This window comes from Scatophagus argus, chromosome 20 (assembly GCF_020382885.2).
Source record: "Scatophagus argus isolate fScaArg1 chromosome 20, fScaArg1.pri, whole genome shotgun sequence".
Classification (NCBI taxonomy): Eukaryota; Metazoa; Chordata; class Actinopteri; family Scatophagidae; genus Scatophagus; species Scatophagus argus.
Genome location: NC_058512.1, coordinates 11,899,917 through 11,916,489, shown reverse-complemented (window position 1 = coordinate 11,916,489; position 16,573 = coordinate 11,899,917). Strand labels below are relative to the sequence as shown.

The 16,573-nt window shown below is 39.0% G+C and overlaps 4 protein-coding genes across 4 annotated transcripts; 2 read left to right on the top strand and 2 right to left on the bottom strand.

Moving 5' to 3' along the window:
• The first annotated feature begins 233 nt into the window (after positions 1-233).
• Positions 234-4,022, top strand: ube2g1b (ubiquitin-conjugating enzyme E2G 1b (UBC7 homolog, yeast)). The gene is made up of 6 exons (XM_046376049.1): positions 234-684; positions 1,437-1,539; positions 1,644-1,741; positions 2,453-2,631; positions 2,941-3,051; positions 3,234-4,022. The coding sequence occupies exons 1-5, from the start codon at positions 642-644 to the stop codon at positions 3,025-3,027; spliced, it is 510 nt and encodes a 169-aa protein (XP_046232005.1). The 5' UTR covers positions 234-641; the 3' UTR covers positions 3,028-3,051; positions 3,234-4,022.
• A 570-nt stretch (positions 4,023-4,592) lies between these two features.
• Positions 4,593-8,205, bottom strand: arpc3 (actin related protein 2/3 complex, subunit 3). The gene is made up of 7 exons (XM_046376048.1): positions 8,057-8,205; positions 7,577-7,676; positions 6,843-6,919; positions 6,394-6,462; positions 5,956-6,082; positions 5,252-5,346; positions 4,593-4,856 (listed from the first exon to the last, which is right to left on the bottom strand). The coding sequence occupies exons 1-7, from the start codon at positions 8,060-8,062 to the stop codon at positions 4,794-4,796; spliced, it is 537 nt and encodes a 178-aa protein (XP_046232004.1). The 5' UTR covers positions 8,063-8,205; the 3' UTR covers positions 4,593-4,793.
• A 24-nt stretch (positions 8,206-8,229) lies between these two features.
• On the bottom strand, positions 8,230-10,886 carry gpn3 (GPN-loop GTPase 3). The gene is made up of 8 exons (XM_046376046.1): positions 10,693-10,886; positions 10,429-10,537; positions 9,853-10,020; positions 9,442-9,566; positions 9,188-9,303; positions 8,955-9,051; positions 8,732-8,860; positions 8,230-8,625 (listed from the first exon to the last, which is right to left on the bottom strand). The coding sequence occupies exons 1-8, from the start codon at positions 10,738-10,740 to the stop codon at positions 8,560-8,562; spliced, it is 858 nt and encodes a 285-aa protein (XP_046232002.1). The 5' UTR covers positions 10,741-10,886; the 3' UTR covers positions 8,230-8,559.
• Positions 10,887-11,011: 125 nt separating this feature from the next.
• rnf170 (ring finger protein 170) lies at positions 11,012-16,573 on the top strand. The gene is made up of 7 exons (XM_046376047.1): positions 11,012-11,255; positions 12,058-12,221; positions 12,661-12,736; positions 13,293-13,407; positions 13,678-13,751; positions 14,365-14,496; positions 14,865-16,573. Exons 2-7 carry the CDS (start codon positions 12,082-12,084, stop codon positions 15,132-15,134), a joined length of 807 nt encoding a protein of 268 aa, XP_046232003.1. The 5' UTR covers positions 11,012-11,255; positions 12,058-12,081; the 3' UTR covers positions 15,135-16,573.

Genomic DNA, 16,573 nt, shown 5'->3' with positions numbered 1-16,573 from the left:
ATTTACCTACATTACAAATGCAGGTAATTCTTAACGTAAATAATGAAATTAACACCACACGCATTTGGCCTTGTTGTATGTGACATGGCTACACCTAAGGATGTGATGTCTCGAACACAAACAGAATGTGTAGTATTTATGACAAACTGTTAGTGGCAGTAATGCACCCGACAGCCTGCAGCGAAATTACACGAAGAAGAAAAAGATTTTTTTTTTTTTTTAATTAAATCGTATGGCTCTGGGTTAGGCCTCACAGGCAGCACTTCGTTTGCTGTGTGCGCAATAAATTCCAGCTCATTTGCCAAAATGAACAGCCATATACCCTGTCCATGGCTATGACTCTGACTTTAACTTTTATTTAACTAGTGAACCTCATGGGAACAGGGCACAGTGGGAAAGTAAAGTTTGCCTGACAGGCCTTTCTGAGGGCAAAATTAGCGCAATAGTGCCTCTTTCATTTTTTTTTAACTCATGTTATTGGTGTTGTCAGACAGACAGACTGACAGAGTAGAAAACGTGGACCGTGTGCTCTGCTTCCTTTGATCCATTGTTAATTTAACAGAGTTGACAGTTTGATAGTCAGTTAGCTTTCTTTATTAATACAAGTAACAACAGAAAACGTATACCGAGGCAGCTTTAAAATGACGGAACAGTCTTCGTTGTTACTACGTAAACAGTTAGCAGGTAAGTTGGCTAACTCTTGCTTCTGGAGCTTATTTTGCTGTATATTGAACTACCACGTGATACCGCTAGTTATGTTTCGTCCCTGTCGTTGTTTTATTTGATTAACATTCGTTTTTAGGTAGACATATACCGCTCGTGACAGGAAACTTTGAAATGCACGTGTAAAGACGGCGTAAATCTGTTACCGGACAGCTGTTCAGAGGATATGACTCAGGCTAGTTGCTCAATAAGCACTAAAGCTTTTTCAGTATCACCACACTCACCAACTAACTGTGAAGTACTTACTCCCCATGTTGATGTGCTTTGTCTCTGACAAAGTTTAACAGTTTATATTGCATTTGATCGTATTTTTACAGTTTGAGCTGAACGCCTTTTTGGCCTGTACATCTCTATGCACTGTCAATATAAATCCTAAATATAGACATGTCTACTTGTCTATATGTATATCTGTTCAGTATTTATGTTTTTGTACTATTTGTATTGTTTACAACTGACAAAAACATGTCACTTGTATCCAGACGTTTTATTTGAAGTTGTTGTTCGTTATCGTTATTGTCATTATAAATTTCACACACTTGCCCACGTAATAGGTCTGTCTATTCTTTACCTGTTTTTGGTTGCTTTGTTGTCCTTGTAGTAGCTGTTATGTATATTTCTGTGGAAGTACATTGACAGCATTAATAAAAACTGTAAAATTACTTGTATGTATACTTGGACAATAAAGCTGGTTCTGATTCTGACTTAAATTTCAGAGCTCAACAAGAACCCAGTTGAAGGCTTTTCTGCAGGTCTTATAGATGACGATGACATCTATCAGTGGGAAGTGGTCGTCATCGGGCCTCAAGACACATTGTTGTGAGTGAAATTACTTACCATTAAACTTGCAGTCACTTGCAGCTGAGCTGTATATTCACTCAATCCCCAGCATAAATTTTAACATCATCCTCTGTCATTTGTAGTGAAGGGGGGTTCTTCAAAGCTACCTTAACCTTCCCCCATGACTATCCTCTGAGGCCTCCCAAGATGAAGTTCATCACAGAAATCTGGCATCCAAATGGTAACTCACTTGTCGAGCAACTGTTTTCAAAGTATCAAAGAAAGCATTTGAAATTTGAAATTTTTTTGTTCTGCAGTTAATGTGAAATGAATGTTAAGATAGCTAAATACTGGAAGACTGTTTCTACAGGAAGAGGGAGCTGTATTATTGGACTTTCACGCCGACCCTTTGGTTAATAACACAGAAAAGAAAACTGGGCATGCTGAGCAAATGCTGCCTGGCTAGTACACAACACACAAATGTTTTCGCCATTGATATGAGCACAATGGCGTCCATCATAATTAGCCTGAAGCTCCCTGTGGAGCCGGGACACGTGTTTTGTGCACTGTAGGTAAATGAGGGATGGTCAGTATTTTACGGCAGCTATTGTGTTTGCCATTCTCCTTCTGAAGCAGTGCGCTGAAGATATTAAGCTTGACTTTGATTTTGCTCATGCGGAGCAGATTCTCGCAAATGGAGCACGAGGAGGAGTCAGAGGAACCTGATTTTTGTTTTATTTTTCAGATTAGCTATCGTACTGCTCTCAGGAGACAGCGACAGCTTCAGCAAATACGACTAAATGATTTTTTTTTATAAAAGCTACCTACTGAACCTTTATCTGACATCAACATTAAAGGGATTAGATTTGACTTTACCCATTTCTCAACAAGTGTAGTATCTCATCTTTTCTTTAGTACAAATGTGTCTCTCTGTCTTCTTGTTTTCTGCCAGTGGCAAAAAATGGCGACGTCTGCATCTCCATCCTGCACGAACCTGGTGAGGACAAGTATGGCTATGAGAAGCCAGAGGAGCGCTGGCTGCCAATCCATACAGTAGAGACCATCATGATCAGTGTTATTTCCATGCTGGCAGACCCCAATGGAGACTCTCCTGCCAATGTGGATGCAGCTGTAAGTGTCACATAAGAACACTCAAGCTGGGGTTATTATTTTTTTTTTTTTTGACCATGTTTCAGACTTTATTTGCAAGCCATAAGAGACCATAGAAGGCATTTAATTCCTAGTTTTCTTAAGGGTGTCTCATGTGTCTCAAGATATTAAAATGTGAAATGACTAAGTTGAATGCAGTTACTGCAGTTGACTGTAAAAAAAAAAAAAAAAAAAGAGCACACTTTTTGTGCAAAATGTGCTTTGAAGAAGCAGTGAGACACAAAGCACAAGAGGAAGTGTGAGGGGTTTTCTATATCTAATGTCTTGCAGAAAGAGTGGCGGGAGGATCCTGCAGGGGTTTTTAAGAAAAAGGTGGCTCGCTGTGTGCGGAGGAGTCAAGAGATGGCTTTTGACTAAACTCTCACTCCAGTCATCAAAATTGTAAGTACAACCACCCACCAGGGATCATTATACCATATTGCACACAGTGAGCTGTAGTTTGGATCTATAAAGGTACTGTTGATCATTTAGGTGAGGGCTGTCCTTGTAAAGCCATTTTAAGTCTAGTGTTTTATACATCAACCAATGATGATGACCAGACTGACACGATTATTTTGTTTCAGGGTGGAACTGCACAGGGAATTTGACAGCTCGGTACTCCAAAGTGAGCTAAATGACCACGGGGCACAACAGTATCATCATTCAGTATTCACTGAAAGAAGAAAAATACTCTGGGGAAAAAAAATATCAATCCATATTTCTCTACTAATTTGTCTCTTGCAGTTAGATTGAATGTTGCTGTGGCATCTACGCTGCCAAAAGTACTTTTCAATTTTCCACAAGATTTGCAACTGATGGTGGAAAATCGTCAGACTAATTCTGGTTTCATTCACAGGAGGACAGATGTGACAAATTATGCATATACTCAACAGATTTTAGGAGAAATGATAAATGCCACATTTTCTGAAGTTGGTTAGTTTGCTTTGTATTTACCTATTTATTTTGAGTGAGATTATTTTTAGATGCATCTTGTCTGTTATGGAGGTTTTTCTTTCAACCTGCCACACTGAGCCAACCGGTCTACGTTTATTTAACCAATGATGCAACTTTGGAGTTATTTGCAGTCGTTAAACAGATGGAAATAATAGACACTGGCTTGCACACCCTACATGTTCTGCAGAGAACGTGTTCCTTCTCTCCCTGAGGGGGCAAACTTATCACCTAGTGCTGCCTTAACCTTTACTGCCAGCAGAGGAAACTTACCTTCAATGAGGACTACATCTGAAGGCTTTTTTTGTTTTGAATCCAGAAAAACTATTTTGGACAAACCAAAGACAGTACATCAGTTAATCTGTTTTTAATGAACATGCTACGTTTTTTTTAACTGTAAATAAAAACTGCTTGTCCTTACTTGGAAAAAAAAAAAAACGTTGTTTAACTCCTCACCTGAAACCATAGTCACCTTGTCTACAGAAGAGGTTGTGTGTCGTCGTTGTACAGTAGAGCTTCAAACAAACCGTCTTCACATAAGACTTATTTTGACACATCGCAGCAGGAAGAGGGTATAAAGAAATTTATGGCTGAATTCCGCATCATTGCTTCTGAGCCTCCGTCACAGCTTACTGGGACACTTGAATGCAGCAGTTGTTAATGTTATTAGTAACCTGTGCTTTTCCTGCTGTGAAGAGTCAAAATGTCTGCTGGAATAAAAGCCTATAGCACCCACAAATTGATGTGCTGCTCAAGTGACTTATTAGAGGTAAACAATAACAGCAATTAGTATGCTTAATAAGGACAGAATTTGTTGAGTAGTAGTTTGATGCACCCACTTTCTAAATTATAAATGTTTCCCTTTCCCTCCTCTACGCAAGTTAGTCTAACTTTTCAGATTTAACTTTATTCAGTGCTTACTGTTAATCAATACCCAATGTGAGTGAATTGTTTTAAGTATAAAATGCAATAGTAACAAAATAGAGCACACCTTTATTTTCCAATCGCCTTGACTGCTTTATTGAATTAAGCACCAGCTCAATATGGTCAACATCCAGAGACATGAGATATCTTTAAACTGAAAGAGTATAAAATCATCTGAGCAACACAAAAGCACACCCCACCCAAAGAAAAAAATCCATCCATCCATCCATCTTGCAGGTGTAGAATAGAAACTGTGGATCCTGAGTTGTTCACTGTCCAGGAGCTGACAGACTTTTGTTCATGAATTGCTTCTTGACAAAGCACACCCACCACTGGAAAAAAAGAAACAAAGAAACTACCTGTGACAAGGCTTAAAAAAAATACAACTGGGCAGCACGTGACCTATTCATCACAAGGCAACAGGATACAGCATTTTAGTGCTGAAATCTGGAGAGAAACTATTTTGAACTGCTGCTCAATTTTCCTTTTCTTTAGTAACAAAGCCTTGCTTTCTATTACAATTTAAACTGCCCTGGGTGCAGTTAACCCAGTGATTATGTTCTGAACAAAGGTTACATTAGCCCAGAATAATTCACTCAGACACAGGAAATGTGGGTTAGAGTTGGTCCAATGCACCTTTCTTATCATGGTTTTAAACCTGTTCATAATTTATTAGATTTGCCAATTACCTGGTGTGAGTGTCACGTGCATATAAATCTGCACTCACCTTGCTGGGTTTGTCTGTCTGGGGGTCAAATACACGGTCACATAGCCTCAAGCCTGTCTCCTGGCGGATCTGCTGGAGGTACGCCCTCATAGTCTCTGGAGAAGGTTGCAGAAAGAGTAATATCATCGTCAACTATTGTTTTTAGCACTTCACTATGAGACAAGACACACCTTAGCACAATCTTTCATGCATTACTGCTACAGCCAAACTAGAAAGGTGGATCTCTCACCTTAACATATTTTATCTTTAGAACTAAAGCACAGTTTTGACAATTCTGAGAGGATTCGCTGCAAAATCGACATTGTGTTATTTCAGTAAGAGGGATGACTAAATGTCCAAACCTACTTCCACTGAGTTTGATCAACAACACTGCTGTAAGAACAAAGTTGGAAGACACCATGTTCACATGAAACAGCACTTCCAGGCTTCATAGAGCTGATGGGGCTCTGGTCAGTCGTTGCTATTTTGGGCTTGATATTAACTTCATGCTGGGAATTTGATGACGCATGAAAAATGAGAAGGGTACGAGGGAACTGGCACTAATTCAGACAACAGCTTGAATGGGCTTAAATGATCCACTGGTAACAATCAGTAGAAATATGGCTAAATGTCCGGCTGAGCAAGACATGCATTTCTTGTTTTCTTCTTACTCTTTGCCAACTACTGGAGGCACTATTAGACCTTGAATCGGGGTTGGTTCTTACCTTCCTCCTGCTTGTTTGCAGGTTTAACATACATAGCATTGAGAGGAAAGCCAGGTTCTCCAGGAATGGGAAAGTTGGTGATGCCCAGAGTATACATCTCCTTCTCACCCTGGCTCCTGGAGCTGCACTGTAAAAAGCACACACAAACACCAATGCAAAGGGTTAATTACCTGTTTTACAAGCACCCAACTAAATAAGCATTCAAGCAGCTAATTCACTCTCCCAGTGAGTAACATTCTGCTCATCATTTAATGACTCTCTAAAAAAAAAACCAATGATGTTGTCAGTCCCTATTGGATCCCTGCCACTAATTTAGGACCCCTACTTTAACACAAGCCTTCTAATTGTTGCTACAAATATTAATATTTGTATGAAGTTAGTTTAAAATGCACATGTCCACCACTGTAAACTCAGTATATTCACAAACATGCAGTTTACCTTCTGTAGCCTCTTTAGGCATTCAGAAATGTAGAGTGTGACATAGATAAGCGTCCTGTCCGCCTCATTCTGAAAGAAACAAAGCACACACACACATTACTGCCTGAAATGTCTGGAATTAAACTGAAAAGTATGTATTTTGTCTAAAACATAAATGTTGCTGTAATTGGTACATTTTCAGTCAGGTACAAACAGTAAGAAATTTGCACAGTTTAAATCCTGAGTGACTATGCATGGCTGAGGGGAACAGGAAGAAGCAGGCTGGGGCATGTGGAAGAATGAAAAGCACAGCTGCTTCAATACAGACAGACAGATGGGGAAGAGAAAACACAGACAGGAACGAACACATAACAGAGGTACATATTTGTCCCTCACCCAAACATTTTTAAAATTTTACACATCATTATTCCTTATTTGTAATAAATTACAAGTGACAATACATGCATTACCTTGATTTCATAGTTCTTAAAGAAAACATTGGCCTTGAAGTAGTAGATAGCCTCATCAATGATGTCTGAATCTATACCTGAAAGTTAAAAAAAAGTATCAATCAGTATGTCAATTCAATGCATACGAGTAATTTGAGAATTTGCAACTATAATGCATGTTTATCAGTGCAGGGAGTCATTTCCTGTTCTGGTCGGCTAACTTTTCTGTTGTGTAAAGCTCTATGTCTGATTTGTTATATCCTGTACAGGCTTCAGAGAAACTACCCCAAGCTTCCCTTGACTGCCATTGCTCGTATTAGTCAAATATTATACAATTATAATCCCCAGATAAAGTGTCGTAATCTGACGTTTACTGTTATGCAGTGGAGAAAAATATATCCAACTGTGACCCTACCATTTGACCCTGTAACAAAAATTCTGTTCACTACTTATTAAATCTTTCTTTAGATTAGGGACATCCACTTTACCACGCTTTAAGGACACTGAAAAGTTGTTAAATGGCAACAGACTTTAACGAAGAAGGTGAACATAAGAATGCACACTTCAGGCCATATATGGAAGTGAAGCTGCTGCATATATCAGGAACTGAGCAGTGCCATAACAAGGCACGAAACCCTGCATGAAACTGACTTATGCTGGTGAATAAACCAATAACACTAAAAATAACGTTTGTGTTTCTGTGACTAAGAGGGCTTGGCTCCACTTGTGTGACTAAAACGACCATAGAGCATTACCGTCTCCTCTGGCTGGGCCCTTGAACTGGGTTTTGATGGGGAGCAAAGCCATATTCCCCACCAGCCTGGTTTCGGGGAACATCAGGCTTGAGTGATACGCCTTAAAAAAAAGAGAAAAAGTTGCTGTCACCCAACGTTATATTTTACTAGCTTCATTTCTGTCAGATAGCATCGAAGACATCTCTACAGCGGTAACATATGTCGTAACGGCTAAGATACCAAATATATTACAGATACTGTACTAGGAACATTGTACAGAAAAGCACATAAAACAACGGCAAATTTGTCATTTCTGGCATGCCCTACATCACTAACTTGCGAACAAATGCTAACGTAGGTAGCGAGCTATGCTAACGTCATCACAGTTAACGTTAACTCGGAGGCCTTGTATCACACAGCTGTGTTTCTACGCAGATTTTTTTGCTTAAAATCGCACAGCTGACGCTTATAGTGGTCAATAATCAAGTAGAATTCACTCACCGGCATGTTGAGTGATATATATCAGTCCAACTGCTCAGCGAGAGAAAAATACTAGCACCTCAGAGCCCTGCTTCCGCCTGTCCCACCCTTCAGCTTAACAGGAAGTAGCTACATGTTATGTGGCGTAGCTACCACATGGGGGCGGTAAACACACGTTCTTCTCACACAGGCAGTCAAGTTTTTGTATTTCTTTTATTTAAAAATATATAAGTAATACATTGATTTAATAACAACTCTTTAAAACTTGACCATTGTCTTGAAATAATGAAACATGAATGGGATGAAATCACAATTTATCAGAAAAGCATATAAAAAGGAAAACTTTTATCACATAAGATAAGTGATGATGTTTGGAGAGTGTGCTTCCTCATGTCCCTTCCTCAGTGTCCTTACAGCCTCCATAGGTCTCCATATGGGTTTGATATCGCAAATCTCGTATCTTCATCAGCCTTAAATGTTTTATTAAAACTCTGACAAGTCCTTTTTTGGAGTCACATTACTCCTCAACTGTCCACTTTGTCTTGAAAAATCTCATCATAATTTAGGTTAGCAGACTCTTCATCAACCTCCTGCAGAAAAGAAAAAAAAATTGAATCACAAAAAATAACTTGTAATTACTTTATCCATACTGTTAAATGATATTTCATTGTGTTTCATTTTTGTTTGTTTCTTCACCTTTGGTTCCTTGAACTCCAGGTCCTCTCCATACTGTATAGAGAAGTCAATGTGTTGCAATACTATGTTAATACCTTCCTCATCTGTGCGGTCAAAGGGAAGGAATCTCACCATACTGTAGTCATCAATCTGGACGAACAGACAGAAAGAGACCATCTTATCAAAATAATTCTAAATCCTGACCCAAAACAAAATGAAATATCAAATTACAGACTTCTCTTACCAGACCACAGATGGCTTGAGTCAACTTCTTGAACTTTGTGCTCCTGATGGTATCTGAGTTATCTTCCATCATTGAATACATGTCTGGGTCCAGGTACCTGGTGAAAGCAAAGCCTGTTTAATTGGCAAGCTTAACTTAGTAAGAATTAAGAAAACAGCTGACGGCCCTCTTTTACAAGGCTTAGGTTTTTTTTTATAACAGCTTAACTGAGGTTGAAGCCATTAAAAACTTACTTTTCAATTTCCTTCTTGGCTTTGGGACTAAGCAGGTCCATTTTTGTCATGATGTTTACTTGAGGGATCTCTAATGACACCATGGCACTCAGAGCAGCCATGACTCCTGAGATGAACTGCATTAACAGACGAGGGGAAATGTTTCACATGCTTTCACAACTACTTTAAGTTATGTAAATTAAGAAATGAAGTATGATTAGACATAAAGGAGGCTCACATAAACAGATAAAGATAGTGTACAGATCAGCAGTTACCTTGAAAGACTCCACCATGAACTGGGAGTCTACCAGAAAGACTCCACACACTCGAAACTCCCACTGCTGGAGCTGCTCCACCAACTGCCTCATTACAGGGAGGTGTGTGTAAAGTTCAATCTGACCTGCAAAAACAACCCACTTGTCAAAACTGCATTAAAGCTGTGAAAACTGGTACAAAGCTGTATCTCTAATTCTGATGTAAATATTGGTGACACAGTAATTCATAATCAAAAATGCTGGAATGAAAACCAAGGCAAATCTCATTTTAGTATCTCCTGTTCATTTGTTACTCAAGCTGCCTTGCTCTTCAAGCAGTACTAATCATACAGGATCATACCCAGCACAAACAGAAGTGGGTAAATGCATTCTGCACTGGCTTCAGCGTTCCCACACTGCCACACTGTTTACCTGGGCAATCGAACAGTATGTAGTCATCCTCGACATGACCCAGGCTTTCCTCCAGCCAATCGAAGTTGTTAGCAAAGTACTCCATGCAGAAGACCAGGCCTCCATTAGGGCCAAATCTGAGAGAATGGTCTTCCATCACATCGTCCACCTGGATAAGCTCACGGATGTCTGAGGGCACAGAAGAAAAATAGGGTTGTCTTGAAGAACAGAACTTAAGCAACCCAAATCTTATCTCTTTATGATACAATGTACTGTTTTGTACTATTTTCTTATACTGTTTCTGCGACCTATGTGGTCACTGGTCATACTTAAATATGTAATATTTTACTTCACATGAACTAACTACCTCCATCCATTCATTGTTAGCAAACCCCATCATAGTGCTGTAGTGCTTTAGACATTAAACATTGTCTAATGGGTAATGGCTTGCATGTACATGTAATAACAATATTTCTTCCCTTAAAACACGTGTGTTTATTTTGTGACACCTCTGTTCTGGGTTATGTAAGACTAAGATTTACTCTTTGTAATTAGACGTAATTATCGTTTCATGTAAGTTAAACACGCTTTATTTACCTGCCATGACAGGATAGTCAAAGTGCTCAGCTGCTGGGTCCAGATTGACCACCTGAACTGAGCGGTTAATGGACTGTGAATGCTCGACCATGGTGGAGCAGTAGGTGCTCTGAAATGGAAAATAAAAACTCCAATAATAAACAGTTATAAGGCTGCTAACGTCTAACGTCATGCGGAGGAGAACCTCACGCCATAGCTTAGCGCCTTAGCCTAATAACATAGCAAAGGACGTCAGCACGTATAACTGAATGACGGACAACTCACCTTACCGCTACCCGCTGGGCCCATAACTAACTGCGCATAACGAGGCATTTTGCCTCAGTTAAAATGTGCCGTGGCAAAGTTTAGCTACCAAATATAGCTAGCTATATTTTACAAGTACTGAAGCCGATATTTTTTTCCCATGATGACCAAGCAAGTCATGAATATTTAAAGTCGGCGAAACCTTGTTCGTCCAATCAGAGCGAAGAAACATTACTGACGTACAATAACGGTTCTCGCGTTTCTTCGTTCGTGTCGCGGCCCTACGGAGAAGGGCTGTGGTTGCTCCTCGGCAATACTTCCTATATAATATATTTATAACACATTCCTATATTAGAGTTTCTTTGTTGTTGTATATATCTTTGTTCAGAGTACAAAAACGCTGACTGTTATGATTGGCTGGGTGGTACATGAACGCCCAATTTTTTTCTTCTTCTCTGCTTTGAATTCCTTCTGGCCAGTTATTGCCATCTTGTGTTCAGTCTCTGAAAATCTGCCATTTCTGGAAAGCAAAATATCTTGAGACTCAAGAACAGAGTGGATAAGTCTAAGCGGATCTATTATAGGTACGTGAGGTCATTTCGTCATGTTTCATCTTATACTGCAGTTTACTAGGTTACATGTGGACTTTATTAGCTTGATTGTGCTCGTGTGTCATAACGCTCTGTATTATATTTAGGTATTGATACTGCTGACGTTGGTAGACAATGTTGTGTCCTCCACTGTCAGACATTAGCTAGAGGTATTAAACAGCAACACAAGACGTCTTCTAAACCCGGGATTGCTCAGCATCCGAACACAATATTTAGCCTAACTGGCGAGTCATGGCTACTCTACGCCAACGCTAAACTTAGCTAACGTTAGCAGTGCAGGGAGCAGTAGTACGGTAATCTTACGACAGACAGTGCTAGCTCATAATGTCAGCAAAGTAACCCTAAGCAGTAACATCCTCCTTTGCTTTATTTATTTATTGTATATATATTATTTCTTATAATTTTCATTTTTGAACCGTCCCCGATGTTCTCATTGTGAAGTTAAAACTGCTTGCAATTGGGACAAACAGCAAGCTTGTGTTGTGCCTAGTGAAAAATGAAAAATGAAAGTGTTTAAATGTGAAGTGTTTTTAGATTGTTTTTGACAGTGGCAGCAAGAAAGTTATGATTCTGGTTATCTTCAAAAACATGACATTTAAAGCTCTCAGTCCTTGCTCTGGTGCGTTAAAGGATGTGTCAGTATTTACATAATTCATAGACTGTTAAAAGCAGTTTATATACATAAAGTACTTATTAATAATAAACATAGTATTAATTCAGTAACAGAACAGTGTCCAGTGAAATGCTAACCTGTTTTTGCCTCTTTGTTTCCTAGTGTTGTAGGATATGATTGTGGGTGATGGAGGACAGTCAATGTGGGGACTTGGACTACCTGATCCAAGATGAGGACACCCTCATTGAGGGTGTCAGCAACCAGGTCTTGTTTGTTGTGGTCCTCAGTATCACCTTCCTTGCAGGCCTCCTCACTCTGCTCTGCAGGTATACAGCAAATTCACAGTGATGTGAATGTAAAGAAGAATCACAAAGTAGATAATTCAGAGTTACTCTAACTTTTGGAGAAACTCATTTAGACATTTTTCAGTAAAAGGTGGTCAAAGGTGGACCACGTAGCAGACTGCTGGTTCATATTTATGAACATTAAAATTAAACTGATTGGACCAATCGTTTTTTCATCCCTGTTGGTAGTAGACAGTGATCAGTTTCGGCCACTGTGGTCAGATAATAGAGCACTGAATTTTCTACAACTGCCTGCCCTTTTACCTTTTGCTTTATATCATTTGAAGATTCATCCAATCCAAGATTTAAAATTTGGACATAAAATCATCTTATCAGTTTGCATAGTTTAAAGAGCTGTTGCACTCATAAGTTTCGACTGTGGAATATTATGATTCTAAATGTCTGCCTTTTGACCCTACAGACAAGAGGAGCAGAATATTCACCCTGAGAATCAGGAGCACGTTCGAGCTGTCCGACAACAGCTCCAAACAGAACAGGTACACAACCAAATGCTACTGTAGACATTCTGGACAAGTATGGTTGACTAAGATAACGTACAAACAACACAAATACACAAAATCTGTTTTTTTTTTACATATAAAATCAGACGTACAATAGTAATAAACACTGCAATTTCAGCACCTTTGTGTTTGGTTTAACTGGTAGTCTTGCACCAGACGTCAGACACGGGTATTACCATTATAATGCTTTCAAATATTTTTTGTGTTATTGTATCAAGATGTATTTAGTTTTGAGCACCATTTTAAGTATTTATACTAGAAAGTAGTAGAAAGCTGGGAAAGTAAGCTGAAAAGCCCTAAAATCACAGGAAGCTGCAAAGGGACTATGTTTCTTAAAATTAACCACAAACAAATTTTATAAATTTTTAAGAAATTTTTCCTCAATTACTATATTGTGCACTAGGTAAATATGCTTTATCTTTTTATCTTTCATACACTTGTATTTTATTTCTCAATCAACAGATGAATTTCAGAATCATCTACTCTGCGATTACTGTTTATCTTATCTGTGTGTTTGATTTCTTTCTGTTAGGATGAAAATTCTCAGGCGGAGACCAGACAGCAGTATTATACCGACATGTCTTGTCCTGTGTGTTTACAGCAGGCTGTCCTGCCTGTGGAAACCAATTGTGGACACCTTTTCTGTGGTAAGAGTGTTATAGAGATTCTAGGAATATGCACTATGCAAAGTTGTTATATCATGAAACAGAGAGAAAAAAGCAATCATCGCTTCTTGAGCATGTTTTCTTAGCTAGATTCGGTTAGCAGACACTGATGTGAGGCTTATCTTTAGATAATACACAGAAACAAGTATAGTTGTAAAAATTCAAATGACTCAAATTATAACTGAGGAGATATTAGCTCTTTTGTTGTACTTGTGTGTTTGTGTGATAAAGTGATGTCTTTGTCCTGTATAGGCTCCTGCATTATAGCTTACTGGAGATATGGCACCTGGTTGGGTGCTATTAAGTGCCCCATCTGCAGACAAACGGTGAGACTTGTGATAAATTTTGGGTGTAGAATGGTTGAGCTGAGCTTTATCAATAGTATTACAATTTTTCACATGGCAGACATACAAGTAACTGTTAATATTGCCTGCTTTCAGATTCACCCATAGAGATAAATGGAAAATCCTCATCTATGAACACTAACTTTGGTCTTTTGGTGCTTTTAATTGGGTCAGGCCGGTCTGTGGGCAATAACTCCACTGCCCAATCATTTTGGCTTCACGTTTGTACTCTGGAAGGAAGTGGAAATGCATCTTCTATGTTTATATTTTGTCAGTGAAGAGGACCTGTTCTGTCTGTACATATGAGACAGAACATATGTACATATTGCACACTGGACCTTTTATGTTTAGGTCTAATTGTTTTCTGTCAAAGAGAATGTATGATGGATGATATTTGTGTTAGTGAGGGTGTTTGTAGTCGTCCTGCTTCTTCTTCTGGTAGCCTCTGATCCTGTTTCACTTTGTTACACAGTAAGACTGCATACACAGTCTTTCTGTTTCTTCATTCAGATGTTTTTATTCATGTAGGTGTACGTCATACTATAACATTTTGGCATCAGTGTTGTCACGTGTTGATTATTTTTTCTTTGTCCAGGTAACATTGCTCTTCCCGCTATTTCATGAGCATGCCAGTCCCCAGAGGGTCCAGGATGGCGAAGCAGAACCTCTGCTGATATTAAGAGACATTAATGATTACAACCGCAGGTTCTCAGGCCAGCCAAGATCTGTGAGTGTACTACAGCCATATGTATACTTGGGCTGCAGTCGATTTGCTTTATATTCATATTTAAATTCTGTACACATATGTGGGATTTGGAACAGTTCTTGAAATAGAAAAGGGTTGACTATGCTGTTAGAAACACTCTTTGTCCTCTTATATTAAATATTATGAAAGTATGTAGAAAGCAGTATTGATTATTATGTTTTTGATTTTTTTGAAAGATTAAAATTCTATTTGTAATGTCCCTCCAAATTGTAGAATCCGTTAAAAGACACAAGTATGCAGATGAGAGACTAACTCATGAAGTTTATTCTAAGCAGATGTATATTTAGAACAGACTTTCTCTTTATATTTTCTCTCTTCTGTCTTCTCAGTTTATGGACAGGCTGCGCGATGTGCCTACCCTGCTTCGTCACGCCTTTAGGGAGATGTTTTCTGTGGGTGGCCTCTTCTGGATGTTCAGGATTCGTATTCTTCTCTGTTTAGTTGGTGCACTCACCTACCTGGCCTCGCCGCTCGACATCCTCCCCGAGGCACTTTTCGGTCTCCTGGGATTCATGGACGATTTCTTTGTAATCCTACTTCTCTTTGTGTACATCTCTATCATGTACAGAGAGGTGGTTACACAGAGACTGAACGGCTAGGTGCTCACTCACGAAAAGAGACCTCAGCTTGCTCATATCGGGCTCGGGAACAAGTGCAGCTTCTGAGGTGGACCTGCAAAGGCTGAGTAGACGCTCAAAGGACAGTCGATCAATAGTGCTGGTTCCCTCAGAGAGGTTTACTTTGAAGCCTGGGATGTTACTTCATCTCTGGAGAAAGGTTAACAAAAGATTAAGCTCAGAATGTTGACTCTACAAAGTGAATTCACCAGTAATGGCTCAGAGGTTGAATGAGGTCAAGGCGAACAACAGGGCAGCAGAAGGATGGCTGTGAAGGGATGTGATGTTGTTGAATATTTCCTCTGAACCAGACAGGGCGATCTTTTCCATTCTTTCAGGCACTTGAGAGATCCTCCCTAACTGGATGGTTAACATTTACTCCAATCTATGTCAGTATTGCCAAAACAGTCATTTTGGTTAATGTACATATCATCATAATGGGGCAACATGTGATATAATGTGATCTTGATTGTACCGTACTGATGGCAGTGTCTTGAGTTATATGCATTTAAAGTTGCCTGTTTGAATCTGAATTGTTTACTGTCAGACAACTGTGTCTTACCATCTGACTGTGTGCTATCACAGTCTGCTTATAAGTAACCTGTGACTATGCATATTCATAATGACTTGAAAAACACAACTTTTCATGCTTATGAGAAAATCACTGAATCATTGTGCCTCCAAAAGGCTACATTTATTGATCACATCTAAGGAAGTCTTGCTGCATGCGTTCACCTGAGCTGATGACACGCAGGACAATCCACCCCTTGCAATAACTTCTCAGCTGGCAGATTTCATAAAATAAAATGAGTAATCTCCTGATCATAAAAGAAAGCCAAACCAAAGGCATCAAAGACTTGCTTAAGTTATGAATGTTAACCTATTATCTCAAAGTTTACCTTGTCACTATAAAGGTAGGTGTGAGTTTTGGGTGTTACCTTGTCTCCTGTTTAGATCCTACAGTCCCGATCAGGCACAAAGTCAGTGGATGATCATCTTCTTGCACACTAGCTTTTGGAAATCTTCAGTTAATTTTTGGAACATGAGTGTCCTACTTTTTAAATATGTACGTAAATTATTTTAAAAAATAAATATTCAAAATTAGCTTGTACAGTATGTGATTCAGCTAACTTTTTGTGAATATTCGTAAAAAGAATTGAGTAAAATTTTCTTGGAGGCTAAATGGATGTAAAATGAATAAATGGGATCTCAGATTGCTGAAGTGATCAACTGAAGAGTTCTGTTAATAGCAGATGCACAGTAAAGATGCAGATTTGATTCTAAACCTTTTTGACTTGTGGCTTTTTAATTGAACCAACCGTTGTTGGACGTTCCAGCCAAAGAGACATACTCCATTTGTTTCTTAAATCTGTCTGTCAAACAAGACACCAATAAAACTGAGCGTTTAATAGAGACCATCA

Excerpts from the sequence above, each read along its gene's own strand:
- arpc3 (XM_046376048.1), bottom strand. Across the intron at positions 6,083-6,393 it reads GCCTAAAGAGGCTACAGAAG|TGCAGCTCCAGGAGCCAGGG; the intron begins GTAAACTGCATG and ends TGCTTTTTACAG. Across the intron at positions 4,857-5,251 it reads AGACAGACAAACCCAGCAAG|TGGTGGGTGTGCTTTGTCAA; the intron begins GTGAGTGCAGAT and ends CTTTTTTTCCAG.
- ube2g1b (XM_046376049.1), top strand. The coding sequence starts at position 642 with ATGACGGAACAGTCTTCGTTGTTACTACGTAAACAGTTAGCAG. Across the intron at positions 1,540-1,643 it reads GGGCCTCAAGACACATTGTT|TGAAGGGGGGTTCTTCAAAG; the intron begins GTGAGTGAAATT and ends TGTCATTTGTAG. Across the intron at positions 2,632-2,940 it reads CTGCCAATGTGGATGCAGCT|AAAGAGTGGCGGGAGGATCC; the intron begins GTAAGTGTCACA and ends AATGTCTTGCAG.
- rnf170 (XM_046376047.1), top strand. The coding sequence starts at position 12,082 with ATGGAGGACAGTCAATGTGGGGACTTGGACTACCTGATCCAAGATGAG. Across the intron at positions 13,752-14,364 it reads GCCCCATCTGCAGACAAACG|GTAACATTGCTCTTCCCGCT; the intron begins GTGAGACTTGTG and ends TTCTTTGTCCAG. Across the intron at positions 14,497-14,864 it reads TCTCAGGCCAGCCAAGATCT|TTTATGGACAGGCTGCGCGA; the intron begins GTGAGTGTACTA and ends CTGTCTTCTCAG.
- gpn3 (XM_046376046.1), bottom strand. The coding sequence starts at position 10,740 with ATGCCTCGTTATGCGCAGTTAGTTATGGGCCCAGCGGGTAGCGGTAAG. Across the intron at positions 10,538-10,692 it reads GCCCAGCGGGTAGCGGTAAG|AGCACCTACTGCTCCACCAT; the intron begins GTGAGTTGTCCG and ends TTTCCATTTCAG. Across the intron at positions 9,567-9,852 it reads CATACTGTTCGATTGCCCAG|GTCAGATTGAACTTTACACA; the intron begins GTAAACAGTGTG and ends TTGTTTTTGCAG.